Below are 15,855 nucleotides of genomic sequence, written 5' to 3'. Positions count from 1 at the left end.
GTCACAGAGCTGATAAAGCCGAAATATTTTTCACACATTCACCCACGAATTGAACCTTCCACATTCATACAATTAGATTCCAAGAAATACATGCACATCGAAACGCTAAAAAACCTATTACGTCTCATTTTTGACTAACTATCATGTCAACAATTATACTCTTGTGGTGGAGTACACGATATTCCTTCCTCCCTAAAATATGTACCTAAGTTGTATGTACAGTTGGAAGAGAGAAAAAAACAGTGGCTATGTACTGAGAGTACTTATGTAAAAGATGGGTTGGTCTACTCGATATTCCAACCAATTCGAAGAACTTAAAATTTCATTCACTCACCTTTCATATTAAACGCAGGCTACCGTTTGGTAAACTCGTAACAACCCGTTCAACACTCTTATCATTATTTGAATATATGTCCTCTTAACGAAAAAGAGCCTCCATATGTTTGTATACTGTGCTGAAAAGTTGAAAATTATTTTAAAAAAAATCTACAAAATTTGTCAACCAATGTGTTTTTATTGTTTCCTTTGTTTTCTTCTAGGGCTATTGTGTGATCTTTTATGGTCAGATCCAGATAAAGATGTGCAGGGTTGGGGTGAAAATGACAGAGGAGTTTCTTTTACTTTCGGAGCAGATGTTGTAAACAAGTTCCTTTCAAGACATGATCTCGACCTTATTTGCCGGGCACATCAGGTTAGTGAATGTTGTCAAGAACAACCTGTGAGTGAAAATCCAGTTGCTGGTTTTTAGATTTTCTCTTTCTAGGAGCTTTTACAGCTCACTGTCCGGTGATGAATATTGTTGTGTGTACCGAGAAAACACTCTCCGGAGGCTATAGCTGTGCACTGCAAAAAACTTGGGAGCTAGTAACCTCTGATGTTGACGCGCCTTAAATACAAAAAATAATAATAAATAATAGTATAGGTTGAAGCTTAAAGGACTTACCATAATCTCACAGATCTAGCTTATACATTTTCTTCGAACTACTTTTGTCTCCTACTCTTATTACGTAAGAGAAAGTATTGCTTCAAATCAAATTTTCTATAGTGAGGTTTTACTAGAAATACACATTTTGAAAACCCATTGTGTAATTATACTACGATTCTACCTCAAAAACGAAATCTTTCTATCTCAATAACTCGGTATACTTACTCCTCACTCACACTTCTGTTAATATATTAGTTTTAAAGGTTATACAAATAGTTTAATAAAATAGTCATAAAAAAAAATTGAATTATAGCTTGGAAAACTTAAGAGAAAGTCTTGTGAGTTGTACATCAGAATTTTCACCAAATAAAAGTCGGCTTCAAAATGTTTAACGAAAATTTTAAAGGGAGTCTTGACGTCCTAGTTCTTCAATAACCTATGAAATCAGTTACATATCTCGATAAAATCCATCTTAAAAAGTATGTATAAATCCTTCAAGTTAAAACGTCCGGTTTTAATTTTTGTTCTTCGACCTCTGCATTTTTGACGTAATTGTGTTTTCATGTAATTGTTATTAACGTAATTTTTGCAAGGTATTTGTGTGAATGGCACTTTTACCAGAATAGGGTTTCAAATAAAGTTGATCTACTCAGGTTTTTCAAAAGTTTAAAGAAAGTATTGAAATAATTTTCTAGCAAATCACCAAAAATGGAAAAAATTCAAAATTACGCCCTTATGATCTCTATCTCCTTTACAACTGTATCTCATTAATATCTTTGGTGTTCTTGGAGAGAAATGAATGACCAGAAAAATGTTATCCATTAATATTAATGCTTTGTGTTTTACCATTTTTAATATTAATTCAAACTAAATCTATCTTTAAGTCTTAATGATGTAGTTCACGGATGATTTTTACTTACAAGCAACATACTTCAGCCCTCTCTTAGGGATGGTAAAAAATTTGTGTTTGATCCGATAGTTATTACTTTTTTTCAGGTAGTGGAAGATGGTTATGAGTTCTTTGCGAAGAGACAGTTGGTTACGCTGTTTTCAGCGCCAAATTATTGTGGGGAATTTGACAATGCTGGCGGAATGATGTCAGTAGATGAAACCCTGATGTGTTCTTTCCAGGTAAATATATATTTTTTTTAGACTTTGTCTAAAATGTTTAGAACTATTTAATATATTTGCGATATTTTATTGTTCATTAACATTTATTAATTTCTAGATTTTAAAGCCTTCGGAGAAAAAGGCAAAATACCAATACGGTGGTCTCAATTCAGGTCGGCCGTCCACACCTCAGCGGAATCCTCAAAAGAAAAGTAAATAGGCCACAACTCGTCTTAAGGTAGGATCTCAAATTTATCAATTTGTAATGTCATTAACTTTAGAAACTAAATAAAAAATAGTTTAGACAGCTTAAATTCTGTAGATTTCTTATATTTTTTGGACGCGAATTAGTACAGTATTCAAATACGCTGTTTTGCAACATTGACTATCTTGTTAGTCATTTTAATGTGTTATTTAGAAATGTTTTCTACTAATCTAAATAGAGAAAGGAATTCCTAAGAGGCGAGTAAATAGTCAGTTTTAAGTAGTGCGACCTAGTTTCTACATTGAGCCAGTGTCCGAGATCGTATAGTGCTGAAGAGAGAAGTGCCTAACGACTATCCAAGAAGTCTTAATTAACTGCACTTAATGTTAAGAAAAACATAAAGAGATCTTATAGATGGCAGTGGATTTTGCTTTATTGAGCCGCTTCCTCTTCACACTTTAGAGTATAAACTCTTAGCTAGACCACTTCCTACAGAGAGAAAAACTAGCTATTTGCAACTTATTTCTGTGAATTTATCTTCTGGTCTTCTGCTTTTTGTATTTTTATTATTTATTTATTTATTTATTTTAACACTGCTTTGAAATAGAAAGTTTTTGGATGCAAGTGATATCACAAGTAGATACTCAACCATTAGTCGTCAAAGTTTCTTCTTTAGGGCAATAATGCAGAAGTAGCGCTTTCTTGTTTCTTTAAGACAAGTTTTTGTACGCCATGCCACTTCTTTCGTTGTCCCTGATTTTCAAATTTGGAATTAATATTGGTTTTCTGTTTTTGTTATGTGTTTTGCAGCGAACATTCACTGTGTTTTGCGGCATGAAAGATGAAGATGATACTAAAGAAGAATTTGTTCCCAGTTCTTAGTTGTTAACGACAAAAAAATAAAAAATAATTTGAATAAAATAAAAACAGAAAAAAAATATTAGCAAATAAAAACTAATGTGGCCAATATAAATAACGTTAATTGAAGCTTACTTAAATGTGAAAAAAAGAGAAAAAACTTGTTAAATCACAATGTGAATGACGGAGGTGGTTTATTAATTTATTATTAATTTTATTAATTATTATTTTTTTGCAATATATATGTCCTTGGTTCGTCTTAAAAATATATTATAAATGCGTACATATATATATATATATTATTATAAATAATGGTAATATTTGATTCCAATTAAAACAAAAACAAACATTTACTAATTCTAAACAAAAAATGTGAATAGATATTAAACAAACAAAAACTCACTTAAATGTGTAATCGATTAGTATTATTACTTTTTATTGCATGACTGACAAAATTTGAGTCAGCATTTTTATTTTTTTAAACTAAATTATTTATTTTATTCTTAAATTTATGAAAACAGTGTATGATTTTTAACATATATATAAAAAAATGAGATATCGACTTAAACCCATCTTTTTCAAATTTGTAACTTCTAAAAACTATTGTCAATGATTTCATTCGCCATAGATTGTTTAATTTCATTCTGATGTTTTATTATTCTTTTTTTTTCATCCATGTTCAGACTTTTGATATATCAGGTTTGCCTAGGATATCTAACTTACATTTAATTAACTGCCTTGTCATTTAGACTTCCATCTCTATCTAACAGTACACGAAGAAGTTTATTCAGTAAATTTACTCTTTTCTTTACAGTTACAGAGCTAAGTACGTGAAACTCCCTTGTCATGTCAGAAAGGGTAGAGGCAATGTAATGGAATGAAATTTTGTTTATCAATCTGTTTGTATTTTACCATATGTTTAAAAAGTGATTTCTCTTAATCTGTGCACTGGGTAGATAACTTAAGAAAGCCATCTTGGAGGTACTCATCAAAAATGTTTACGCACTCATTGAGTTCGTTTACTCTACTTCCTTTGTTGCGGCTGTTTATTTGGAGTGGGGGGTCACCGGTTCAAAAATACAAAATACAAAAAGGGGAAGATCAAATTTTCCCACAAAAACTTGATGAAGCACTCTTCTTGATATGTGAGAAAATGATGCACAACCGCTTAATAAGAAAGAAAACAATCTTTGGTGGATAAGGTCATCATTATTTTATCTAGTGTTGCACATCAAATTATGTGTTTCTGATTAATTTGTTCTTTTCCTTATTTAATATTTTTATTTAAAAAAAAAAAAAAAAAAAATCAATAAATTTTAACCAATGATTCATTTTGGGTAATTTTGGTATTTTATCTTTTAAAAATCAAACTTTATTTCTTTAAATTTCATTTCATATTATTTTATGTGGTTTCGCTGTTTTTTTTCAACTAAAACATATGAATTTGTAAAACGTTAAAAAAATAGAAGTAAAAGGAAATCATAAAAATGAAATTGAACTTCACCACATAATATAATATGAATATATACTTATAAAAATATATTTTTATGACAAGTTATAGTAGAAGCTCAAAATAAGTACATAAATTAAAAATGAATAAATGTAATTATAAAAATTACTATTTTCTCTAGCACACAACTTTTTCAGTGTTTATAATGCGTATTTTAGTAAAAAAAAAAAAAAAAAAAAGAAAAAATTCTTTAGTGATTATCTAAACTATATTTGAAACACAAGTTAAAAAATTAATTATGTTCTCAAATGGTCTTATATGTATTCACGTAAGCCCGAGCTGACTGAGTAAAAAAATTTAAAATGTATTTTGGAAAATTAAGGCAAAAAATGAAAGCTTTGCTTAAGAAAATCACTCTCGTTAATTGCGAGGAGCCATTAAGTATTGTCTCTACTTTGACTAAAAATGTACCAAAAACTTTTTTGTGGCATTTGTTAAAAACAAAAAATACTTAACCACTCATTTTTGAATAAATGTTTTTTTTTTTTTAATATTCTTTGTGAAAAGTAAATTGATTATTTAAACTATTTTTCCGTCTCAAAAAAATTAACGAATTTTTCATTAAAAAAAAGGAATTATTTTTTTCAAATGTTTCTGCACTTATTGTGAATCATCATGTGTAAAAAAATAATAAATAAAAATTTATTTCCTCATAAAAGTTATATATGCATATTTTTTTTTAAAATTATAACAATAGGTTAAAATGTATTTGTTTGTTTAAAGTCTATTGAGTTTTCTGCTAGTGATTTGCGTCACAACTAAGGCATAGAGTGGTTATTTTATCCGGGTCACGCTTTGTATCATCCATGTTGCCTCTCCAATATAGTAAATGGCAATTTCTGAATACTTTTTAATTATCCGTAGGAATATTTAGAAAACTGGTTTTCACAATGGAATTTTAATTTCCAATCAAATAATAAATATTATTATATTTCTTCCTTCCTTAAAGAAATCTTATTTTAATTTAACTGCCACTTACTCTTGAACTTAAATTTTACTTTATAGAAATAAGAAAGAAACCACAGAATAATGCCATAACTCAAAAAACGTTAGAGAGCAATCATTGAAAACAATTTTTTAACAGTTCCATTATTAAAATGATCTCTTGCTTTAAATTGTGTTACATTGTTTCTGGAGAAGGCATATTCCCGCTTAATTAAGTTCGCGTAAGGAAGTTTTATTTAGGATTTAGTTAATATGTTTACCTAAGTAAAGAAAAGTGAATAAAGTTCGTCAATTGTGAAGAGGTGGGTCAATCTTACAAAAAAAAGTAACTTACATTGAATAAGAGCTTACCTAAGTGTTTAATAGGTCTGAAAACATTTTAAATGTAGTTTAAACGAGGATCTTTTTGAGGGCATCTTAATCGCCTTCATAAACTACAGACAACCAGCAAATTAATGAGTATTTTTTTAATTTTTACACATGACAGTCGTGCAAATGTGCAAATTTGGGTAGAATTTAATTTTGTCGCGGAAATTTATAAGATTGATACCTAATTTTACCAAAGGTAAGTCTGTTTAGATATTTTGAAGGTAGGTCTACTTTCTGTTCAGCCTTAAGCCACTTAAGTGTAAACTCGTTTTGCCATAAACCTCATATCGGTTTTAGTCTAGAATCAATCTTGAGCTTAGGAATTTCTTCGACACCACAGCCACCATTTACTTTGCCCTTTGAAAGCATTTCCCCTTTTACTTCTTTGTGACCCATTATCAGCGTACCTAGTGACTGCACACGAAAACTCTACAAGCACTATTTAGCTACTAACAGTGCTCTCCTTTCAGAAATAAAAATTATTTATTTGTTATTAATTACAAAAAGTAGATGATTGGTGGGGTCATTTTGTACTACCAACAAAATTTTCTTTTAAAATAGAATTAAGTTTCTAACTTTGCTGTATGGGGTCATTTTGTATGCCAGGCTACTAGCAGATCTATTCTAACTTATTCTTTCTGAATCCATAACTTAAAGTTGTTGCTTTAAATCAAGCGAAAGACATTCTGTATGAACTGACATCGTGCGGCTTAACTTATCGGAAGCAGCATGGACCGTTGAATTTTCATAAACAGAAATACGTTGTGAGACATAGTAGCTGGTTTATGTGTATTTTTCAAGTTCTTTTAATTAATTTAAAATAAAATAAGCATGAATCGCAGTACAATTTGCAATAAGCAAGATGTTATGATTGTGACAGAATGTGTAACTGATTCAAAAACTTGATCTAAAAAATGAATGAGCCAAAGGTCGGACCAAAAAAAGATAAATTTGTTTTTTTCAATTCAAGGTTATTTAGATTTTATATTTGTGGCCTAATTAACCAATTATATCTTGAAAAAAAAAAAAAAATAAGAGCAGTCTCTCTTCCCTCAATCCTGGAGACGGGTTAATAATAACCATATTGAAGGTTATTTAATTTTCTGCCTTGAAAGTTACGTAGTTTGATTGTGTTAGATTTTGAATTTGATGAACAATTTCGTTAGGAATTAAGCTTTATACAGAATTGGAAAAGAAAGTATTAAGGATTTTCTAGCGAAATCTATTCATTTTTGAGGTTGGAAACAATAGGTTCTATCGATGGAGCCCATTAGATTTGGAATTTTAACAGGTAATTTTTCTGAAATTATGAAACTAAAAATTCTGAATGATCTCTTGCAAAATTCTATTATTCCATGTCTTGACACATGTCGAGATTGTTTTTTTTTTTTTAATAACCGTCGTATCAGAGATTTTTAGTATTACGTATTTCATCTAAACTTTAGTTTACAGGGAAATTTATAATTAAATTGTACTTTTGCTTATTTTAATAATTATTTTTTAGTTAGTGATAAATGTTCTCTTGGAAAAGCCGTTGATAAAAGTGGACCTAATTTAAATAAAAAAGTTAATGGAATTGTCGTTAAAGAAGCATGTGTACCAGATGAGATAAATAAAATTGAGGTAGGTAGTCATGGGTTTATATCAAACCGTTACATAAGAAATTATATTAATTAAAAATTAAATCTAAATTTTATGACGTATATCAAATTTCTTTTGAGATGGAGGGGTTAGAACATATTTAAATGCAGTATAAGTTCTTAAAATGTATTACTGACCTTATTTAAATCCCTAACATGGAACCATCAAACTTGAAGGTGTATGTTCATAAATACTACATTCTGAAATTTTACCACTTTCTTGTGCCTATTAAATCGATTTCTTTTAATTTTGTACCTAGTATCTTATAACAAACAATTTTCTACCCACAATTTCGTTAGCTATGTAACTCTTAGAATATCCCGAAGGAAAGTGTGAGCCTTCCGTTTTATCTGTGATAAGATAAGGCTAGGCATAATTTATTTTATTTTTAACAGGTTTATTTCCTCTTATCTTTGTTTGTTTTTTACTTTTCTTTTAACTTATATATATTTTTTAAAAAGCCATACACTGGAATAGCACTGCGCCATTCAAACGCTCAAAACCCAGAAATAGGTATGATTTCCAAGGATTCGAATATCTAATAAATTTGTATTGTATTTTTAATCGTTTTCTTAAGGATAAGTAAAACAATTAGCAATTAAATTTATTTGTTATTATTAATCTTATTGAAATACTAATAAAATATAACGGGTATAAATTTATTCGTTTTCGAATCCTTCGAACAATGCCAACTTTTTCCAAAAAAAAGTTAACACGAAGCGATTAGAAAGGGGCAATAAACAAGCGGTGCATTAGTGGTTATGCATTCCACGTTGGTGTTTTCCATCCCAATTTCGACGCATTTGCATAAGAGGATGAATTAAAGCCATATCAAGGACATCCGATTGGGGGATCTGTGATTAGTCCTATTCGAAGATAGTAAGCGGATTCCTGCTGTGCAACAATTTTATTTTATCTTTTTATTTTGACAGTAAATAATGAAGTGAAATCAGAATCAGAAGTATTGATGATTTCCGTCAGTTTGCTCAGTACCACCGATTGGAAACTTAATTATAGTCAATTTATTAATGGAATAAAGGCCACGATAGCCGAGCGGTTAGAGGCGAGACCTGTAAAGCAAATATGTATTGTGGTACTGGGTTCGATTCCCGGCATTTGGCCTTGGATGTTATGTAACTGTTAATAAAAGAAATATACAGTAAAGTATGTTTGCTAGTCGCCTCCGTCCACGACAACTAATTAGTAGTTGGATGTAAAGCCTGCCTGAAAAATAGGCATTACTTTACTTTTTAAAAATTATTATTATTAATGGAATAACATTGACTAAAAGTTAGGTAGTTTAGAACACGATTTAGAATTTTAGAGAAAGAAAGTTCATCATTTCAACAAGGCGTTATTAAAGACATTAAGCACACGGTTCTTTGCAAAACATCATCCGCCTCTTATTTTAATAAATGTATTATTGTAGATTTCCTTGATGCTTGTGTTGAAATAGTTCTTTTTGGTTCTACTCATTTCTTTAAACTATAGTGCCGAAGGTTCTTTAGCGATTATATGTTCAAATGCTTCTTCAGTGACATTTGAAAACACATAATATTAAATTCCTGCCATTATTAATATGCAACATTTGAACCAACATTTTTTAATCATTTTAGGATTTACTTAATTCGTAATGGTTTGCTTACAGTGATAAAAAGGGCCGTTTAATCTCTTATTAATGTAATGAGATACTTCATATAAGCTGCACGGTAAATTATTAACGTTCAAGTCGATGAATAAATTATACATAATGAAGAACAAATACATGGTTTATTTTTTATAAAATCGCCCTTGCAACTGAACACTAGTTAACCTGTTTGTTCGTTATTACATTTGCTTTGTTTTAAATTTATAACTATTATAATATAAAACATAAAATGAAAACTATTTTACTTTTCTCAGCCTTGACTTTTGTTCTTATTAAAGGAAATGCTAATAAAATGGTCAGAAGAGAAAAGTAGGATTGACATTATACTGACAACAGGAGGAACTGGCTTCGGTGTTCGTGATATTACACCGGAAGCCACAAAAAATGTAATTACTAAGGAAACGCCTGCAATTTCAACAGCTATTACCTTGACCAGTCTTCAAGTTACGCCAATGGCTATGCTTTCCAGGTAAACTCATAATAGATTTCCATGGCTTCACTATTGGAACTATCTCAGACATTTTTTTGTTTTTTTATTCTCTTTGCATCTTTTTATTCCTTTTGCACTTTTTTTAAATTTATTTTTGTAGAGCAATCAGCGGTATAAGAAATCATACACTCATAATAAACCTACCAGGAAGTGTTAAAGGTTCGGAAGAATGTTTGAAGGCCGTCAGCCCTTGTTTTCAGCATGCAGTTGAGCTTTTAAGAGATAATCAGAAATCTATTGAAAATACCCATAATGCTGTTCAATCGATTAGTGACACAAGTAGTGTAAGTGAAATAGTTTATATCGTATAATAAAACCTGTAAAGATTTTAAGACAAGCATTTTTGAACGTGACCTCTTTTAAAATGATAACCTTGCATTGCAAAGTAGCCATCACAAGCGGACTCTATTATAGTGTCAACCTGGAGAAAATATCATTTTTCAAAATTCATAACTGTATTATATTAAATGCAGCAAGATAACGCTGCAGATAAACTCGTGATTATAGCTGACATTTCACTTCCTTTAATTTTTGTGGTAGAGAATTTGACTGTAACGTACAAAGCTTGTAAGAGTAAGACAAACCTAATGAACCAATTTCTAAAGATAGACAAAGATCCGAATATGGCCAAAAATTAAGAAAAATTGCGCATTGTGACAGATGTTACTCTGCATGATATTTTTCTTTAACTTATTCAACTAAAGAGGGAAGTGATTCTTTTTTTAATGTTGATACTCCTGCTCTCTTTAGCGAAGTATTCCAATCGTAAAGATTTTTATTTAGGTTTTCCTTCGGAGGTACACGTTTTGAAGTGTTCTGAACACAAAAAAAAGTAGTTTTTACAAACTGATGTAGTTTAATTCAAAATTTAAATTTCGTTTAGTTGCCAAAGACTCTAATATAAGGTTTTAAAATTTACCGGTAATGCGTTTCTTTACTGAATCGATTTGTCTCCTTTTCTTTTATCTTCTCGAAAACAATCTCAACGATTTTCTATAAACTTCGTAAACGGAGTCAATCGTAAGAGCTTTATAATTTGTATTTGAAACATTTTTCGTAAAAAGTTCATTTTAAATCATTTCTGGTGAAGAAAATTTTATATTCTTGACTAAAGTATAAGTTGGTATTAATGTTTAGTCTTACCACTTAATAGTGTTAACGAGGATTAAATGAGTTATAATCATGTTTAAAAAAATTACGTTATATTTTGTTGTTAGTTTTGTAAAAATTATCTTTTATGAAGTAGTCCATTCTGTTTTTAATATAAATTATAATTTCCTTTCCTTTTTCATATTTTTGTTTGTTTTAATTTAAGGTTTCCACAAACAATCTAGCAGCTCGTCTAAGAAAATCTCCTTGGCCAATGATCTCCATGAATGACTCTATTAACATTGTTATGAACAATCTGATTCCATCGGATGTCTGGACTGTTCCACTGAGGTAATTATTATACCAGACAGTACGTAAACGATAGAAATCCCACAGACGGGAAGTATTACTTTATACAATATTTTTTTTTTTTTACTAATTGGAGTGGTTACCGAAAATGACTATTAACCACAATTTTCATTTTTTTTTTTTCATTGTATTAGAAACTTTTTTTGGTGTACATTTTTAGACGTTACCAAATATGTTAAATATGACGAAACTTTGGCATCTTATACATTTTAATTATTGCCCAAACCTCACAAATAATTTTAATATAATTTTTGCTGACGGCTAATGAACATCACAATCTAGTTCTAGAACCTTTACTTAAATAATTTTGATCATTTCTTGGATGTCATTTCAGTGAGCTGTATTGTTTTACTAACTGCATAATGTTTATAACAGTTAAATTGTTTTAACAAAAGTTTGAACCTCAAGAATTGATTGAAAATGTGGTAAAAAAGGCTCACAATATAAGAGCTGTTGTCGTTGGTTTCATCCATCAACGCATATTACACGTATTATAGCTTGTGACAGAAATGATGTTAAATTTTTCTACACCTAATCGATGATGGATGAAAATCCGAATCGAGTCTAATGTAAAAAAATAAAAACATGTGTTCTGGGATGGATAAAATCATCGATAATATGAAATTTTAGTGAGAGAAAGTCGAGTGAGTGTCCAACCAGTTTTCTTTTTTTGTTAAAAGAATAATATCGATATATTATTAACAGTTCTAAACGTGTAAATTATATTGACCGTTGTTTAAATTTAAAATTTTATTATATAAAGGTGTATATACAATTTTTTAAAACATCTTCGAAACTTTAGATAAATTTGAATGCGTATTTGCGTTTTACTTCGTTGTAAAAAAACAGAATTGTGAAAGCAGTAAAGCGTAGTGAAGAGTGAATCTTACTAAAGTAACCCAATCTTATTGGGTAACTTATGTGGCAATTGTAGTTGCGCGCTCAAACACCATCAATTAAATAGTTTAATTTGTTGGTACTTACTTTAAGTGTGCTTGAGAACTTCTGCCCTAAAGTAATACCCTTAGGACTTTGGGTGCACACATTTGTTAAATGATTTTTTCGTGCTCTAAGCTTTTGTAATTTTTCAGGGAAGCTTTAGGAAATGTGATTGCCGATGATATATTAGCCCAAGATCCATTGCCACCATTTAGAGCTTCAATCAAAGATGGTTATGCAGTACGTTCACAGGATGGACCTGGTGAATATAAAGTTCTTGGTGGTTATTCAGCTGGGAATAAAGTATGTTTATAATTTATATTGTAGATATTTCAATTTTATGGAATTAGTTGGTTACATTTATACCAAAAAGTAAAGCAAATTTATATAAACATTATAAACATAAATAAGTGGGTCCTTTCTCCGAGTATACTGGTGCCTAGTTAGTGGTAAAATCGATTTACCAGTCGTGTAAGGTAAATCGCTTCTGAATTCAAAAACACTATAATACGTTTTGATGTCTCTTGATTCACCTCGTAAATTTACAGCAGGCCACTTTTGAACGGTTATGTAAACCATAAAGATCTTTTTGGTCCTTAGTGCTCAAAAGTGTTGTCGATTCCTTTAAGGTCTTTTGAAATGAGTATTTAGAAATGCTGACATAAATAAGAAATGTTTTGTTTTCAGTGTGAATTAATGGAACTTACACCTAATACCTGTGTGAGAGTGAATACTGGATCTATGGTGCCGGCCAGTGCAGATGCAGTGGTTCAAGTGGAGGATACTGAAGTTAAAGTTAGCGATAAACATGGCAATGAACTTTGTATTCATATTTTAGTTACAGTGAAATCAGGACAAGATATTAGGTAAGCTATTAGTGCGTGTCTTAATTGTTCTTCAGAAGTTTAATGAGTCGAGTGAATTTTTGTTTTCTCTCACAATTATTTCTTTAAATTATGTTCAGAGAAGTGGGTTCTGATATACTGAAGGGAGAAACAGTGTTGCAGAAAGGAGATTTGATTACCAGTCCAGAAATGGGTCTTTTGGCCACTGTAGGTGTCACAAAGGTTCCTGTTTACAAGTAAGTTTGGATAAATCATTTCATTTATTAATAAATTAAAAAAAGAAAAACATGACTGGTTATTTGGTTGAATACTTAATTGACAGAAAACCATTGATTTTTCTTCTAAACGCCTTCACTTTTATCGGATTCACCAAACCTAAAGACAACTACAGCTCCTTAACAAAAAAATTATATATTGTATATAATATATTATTATATTATAAATATACATACCTATATTTTATCTCACTAATTAAGATTGCGTAAATATTATTTGATAGATAATTCAAAAACTAAATAATTAAATTAATTCTGGAATTTATTATCGTTATAATTAAAGTATGATAATGCTAACTGTTATAAATTTCCCAAGTAAATAAATATTTTGCGCAAAATGGAGATTGCCCATAGTGGCAGTACTGTCAACAGGCAATGAGCTAGTGGATCCTGATGAGCCGCTTGGAGAAGGCTTGATAAGAGACAGTAATAAGACGACACTTCTCTCACTGCTGAAGGAAAATGGTTTTACTGGTCTGGATATGGGAGTTTCCAAGGATGAGTATGTACTACATTTAATGTGCTAATATTATAAAGATTTTTTTATTTATTTTATTTTTTAAAATAATCATTATGTTACAGGCCAACAGAATTGATGAGAAATTTAAAAAAATGTTTAGCATCCAGTGACGTAGTCATCACAACTGGAAGTGTATCTATGGGTGATAAAGACTATTTGAAATCGGTACTAAAACAGGATTTCAAGGCTGACATTCACTTTGGCAGGGTCAATATGAAACCGGGGTAACTATAGATTGATTTAGTTTGATTGAGAAAATAATTTATATTGCAATAAAGTGCGCATTTTTCTTTTATTCTTCGTGATACAAGTGTCCAAGGTTTTAGTAAAAAAAATCATCAATCCTGAAATGCCAATTTCACAGGATTTATTTATTTTTTTGCTATTCTCTTCAATAGATTTTTTTGTATACTTCTTTTACTTACCCCAGAGATTTATCTCTACTTTTATTTGATAAACTTACAGGAAAAAATCCTCTAATGGATTTACAAAGGTTGGGGGACACCCAACTTAATCTTTCCAAATTTCGAACTTGATGAATGACAGGAAGATGACTTTTACTGTAAGTGCTGCTCAGCTTCGGGTTGCATTGATCTCCTCGGAAACTATCCGACGACACCCTTTAACTGCTTTACTATTACAATGTAAACCAAAGACATGGAAAACCTATCAATTTTATTTGAATAATTTTATCAAGAAAATTCATTTTATGGTTTTTCTTCGTAATTAGATATCAAGTTTTTCTACACTGCGGTGTGTATATAAATTGAAGCCCACTCACTTAAAAAAAAAAAAAATCGAATGTAGACGCCACTCAAAAAATAAAACTTCAAGAACTAAAGTAGGATTAATTGCTTACTATGATAGATTCTTCTTATTTTACTTCTTTCTGCAGGAAACCTACAACTTTTGCAACGTGCATTTTTGAAGATCAAAAGAAGAAGTTACTTTTTTGTTTGCCTGGAAATCCTGTCTCAGCAACTGTAACCTTCCATCTGTATGTTTTGCCTGCTCTTAAAACTATCGCTGGTTTTAAAGAACCATTCCCAACAGAAATCTCTGCCAAGGTTAGAATATTATTTTATTTACTTATTAATTTTTTCAAATATTATGTTATCGTAGTTCAAATTGATTTTAAAAATTATTTGTACAGACTGAAACAGAATTATTCTTGGACGAACGACCAGAATATAAAAGAGGAATGCTTTCTTGGAATGAAAAAGATAGTTTCCCTGTAGTAAGAACGACAGGTAAAATTATTTTGGTGAAATATACTTTTTACTAGAAAACAAAAAAAATTAATAGTTTTTGGACGAAAAAAAAATTAGAATACCTAAAAAAATGACGTAAATGTATCATTCTCGCACAGACTTCACGTTATCATATGTAAAAAGGAGAAAGAGAGTTTTGCATAGTAAGTACAATGTTTTATACAAGTATAACGTCACCTTAATAAACTTTAAATGCCAGGGAAGATATGCATCGAAAGTAGTAAAATGACTGAAGAGTTTAGAAAAAAAGAAGCGCCACCATCTCCTTTCAGGTTCAGAACTCTTTTGTGGGTAAGCGATTCACTGCTCCGAAGAACCCCATTCGAAGGATTGGTAGAAATCACGGCCTCAAAGATCTTATTTACATATTTATCTAAGCAAGAATAAACAGCGAACATTGCACGACTTTTTTTTCATGAGCCGTTGTAGTTTTCTGTGAAGAAACTGAGCAGAACGTGATAACCTTAGTAGATTCTTTTTGTAACGAATTTTGTAAACTTTATATTTAAAGACTGCTATTTAAAGATTCGAAATTAAATCTTATGCTTTGCTTGGCTTTCAGGTAATCAGATAAGTAGCAGATTGTTAAGTTGGAGGCATGCTAATTGTCTTCTGAAGTTGCCGTCTTCCAAAGAAGCAGGATCCAGTTTACCATCAAATTCTATTGTTACTGTACTTATTGTTGCAAGAATTTAATCATAAAATTTGTGATACTTGAAGGAGGATACATGACATACATGGGTTTTTGTTGAATTTGAAGCATATTGTTATTATTTATTTAAAAAAATATATATTTTTCCGTACTTTATATAAATTTAAATAATAAAATTTCAGGCCAAAAAAAAA

General features: G+C 30.3%; 2 protein-coding genes and 1 long non-coding RNA gene across 5 annotated transcripts in view; 2 read left to right on the top strand and 1 right to left on the bottom strand.

Annotated features, from left to right (window-relative positions):
- The window catches only part of LOC141453235 (serine/threonine-protein phosphatase PP1-beta catalytic subunit), a 7,185-nt gene extending 2,391 nt beyond the window's left edge, over positions 1-4,794 (top strand). The window contains exons 5-8 of the mRNA XM_074126196.1: positions 540-691; positions 1,922-2,056; positions 2,154-2,273; positions 3,051-4,794. Of these exons, the coding sequence (XP_073982297.1) occupies positions 540-691; positions 1,922-2,056; positions 2,154-2,255 (389 nt within the window). The 3' untranslated portion in view covers positions 2,256-2,273; positions 3,051-4,794. The remainder of the gene's footprint in view (positions 1-539; positions 692-1,921; positions 2,057-2,153; positions 2,274-3,050) is intronic.
- LOC141453242 (uncharacterized) overlaps positions 1-7,893 on the bottom strand; it is a 20,270-nt gene extending 12,377 nt beyond the window's left edge. For 2 of the 3 annotated variants that reach the window (XR_012457866.1, XR_012457868.1), the window contains exons 1-2: positions 7,701-7,893; positions 335-455 (exon numbers count right to left, since the gene is read on the bottom strand). This is a non-coding gene — a long non-coding RNA (uncharacterized lncRNA). Of the gene's footprint in view, positions 1-334; positions 887-7,700 lie in introns of all 3 variants that reach the window. The other variant, XR_012457867.1, reaches the window with a different exon arrangement.
- On the top strand, positions 6,961-15,855 carry cin (Molybdenum cofactor synthesis protein cinnamon). Its single transcript, XM_074126193.1, has 13 exons — positions 6,961-7,213; positions 7,427-7,545; positions 9,490-9,680; positions 9,802-9,985; positions 11,017-11,141; positions 12,251-12,401; positions 12,786-12,964; positions 13,063-13,179; positions 13,562-13,720; positions 13,801-13,962; positions 14,634-14,805; positions 14,892-14,988; positions 15,572-15,855. The coding sequence occupies exons 1-13, from the start codon at positions 7,183-7,185 to the stop codon at positions 15,703-15,705; spliced, it is 1,821 nt and encodes a 606-aa protein (XP_073982294.1). The 5' UTR covers positions 6,961-7,182; the 3' UTR covers positions 15,706-15,855.

This window comes from Rhodnius prolixus, unplaced genomic scaffold, assembly GCF_049639745.1.
Source record: "Rhodnius prolixus isolate KJV_2025 unplaced genomic scaffold, Rpr scaffold_3, whole genome shotgun sequence".
In the NCBI taxonomy this organism is placed as follows: domain Eukaryota; kingdom Metazoa; phylum Arthropoda; class Insecta; order Hemiptera; family Reduviidae; genus Rhodnius; species Rhodnius prolixus.
Note: the sequence above shows the minus strand (reverse complement) of the source record. Positions and strands in the feature narration are given on the sequence as shown.

Bases quoted from the DNA above. Each gene is read 5' to 3' on its own strand.
- cin (XM_074126193.1), top strand. From the start codon at position 7,183: ATGGAGCCCATTAGATTTGGAATTTTAACAG. The intron at 7,546-9,489 runs GTAGGTAGTCAT...TTCTTATTAAAG, and splicing joins ATGAGATAAATAAAATTGAG to GAAATGCTAATAAAATGGTC. The intron at 13,180-13,561 runs GTAAGTTTGGAT...CGCAAAATGGAG, and splicing joins ACAAAGGTTCCTGTTTACAA to ATTGCCCATAGTGGCAGTAC.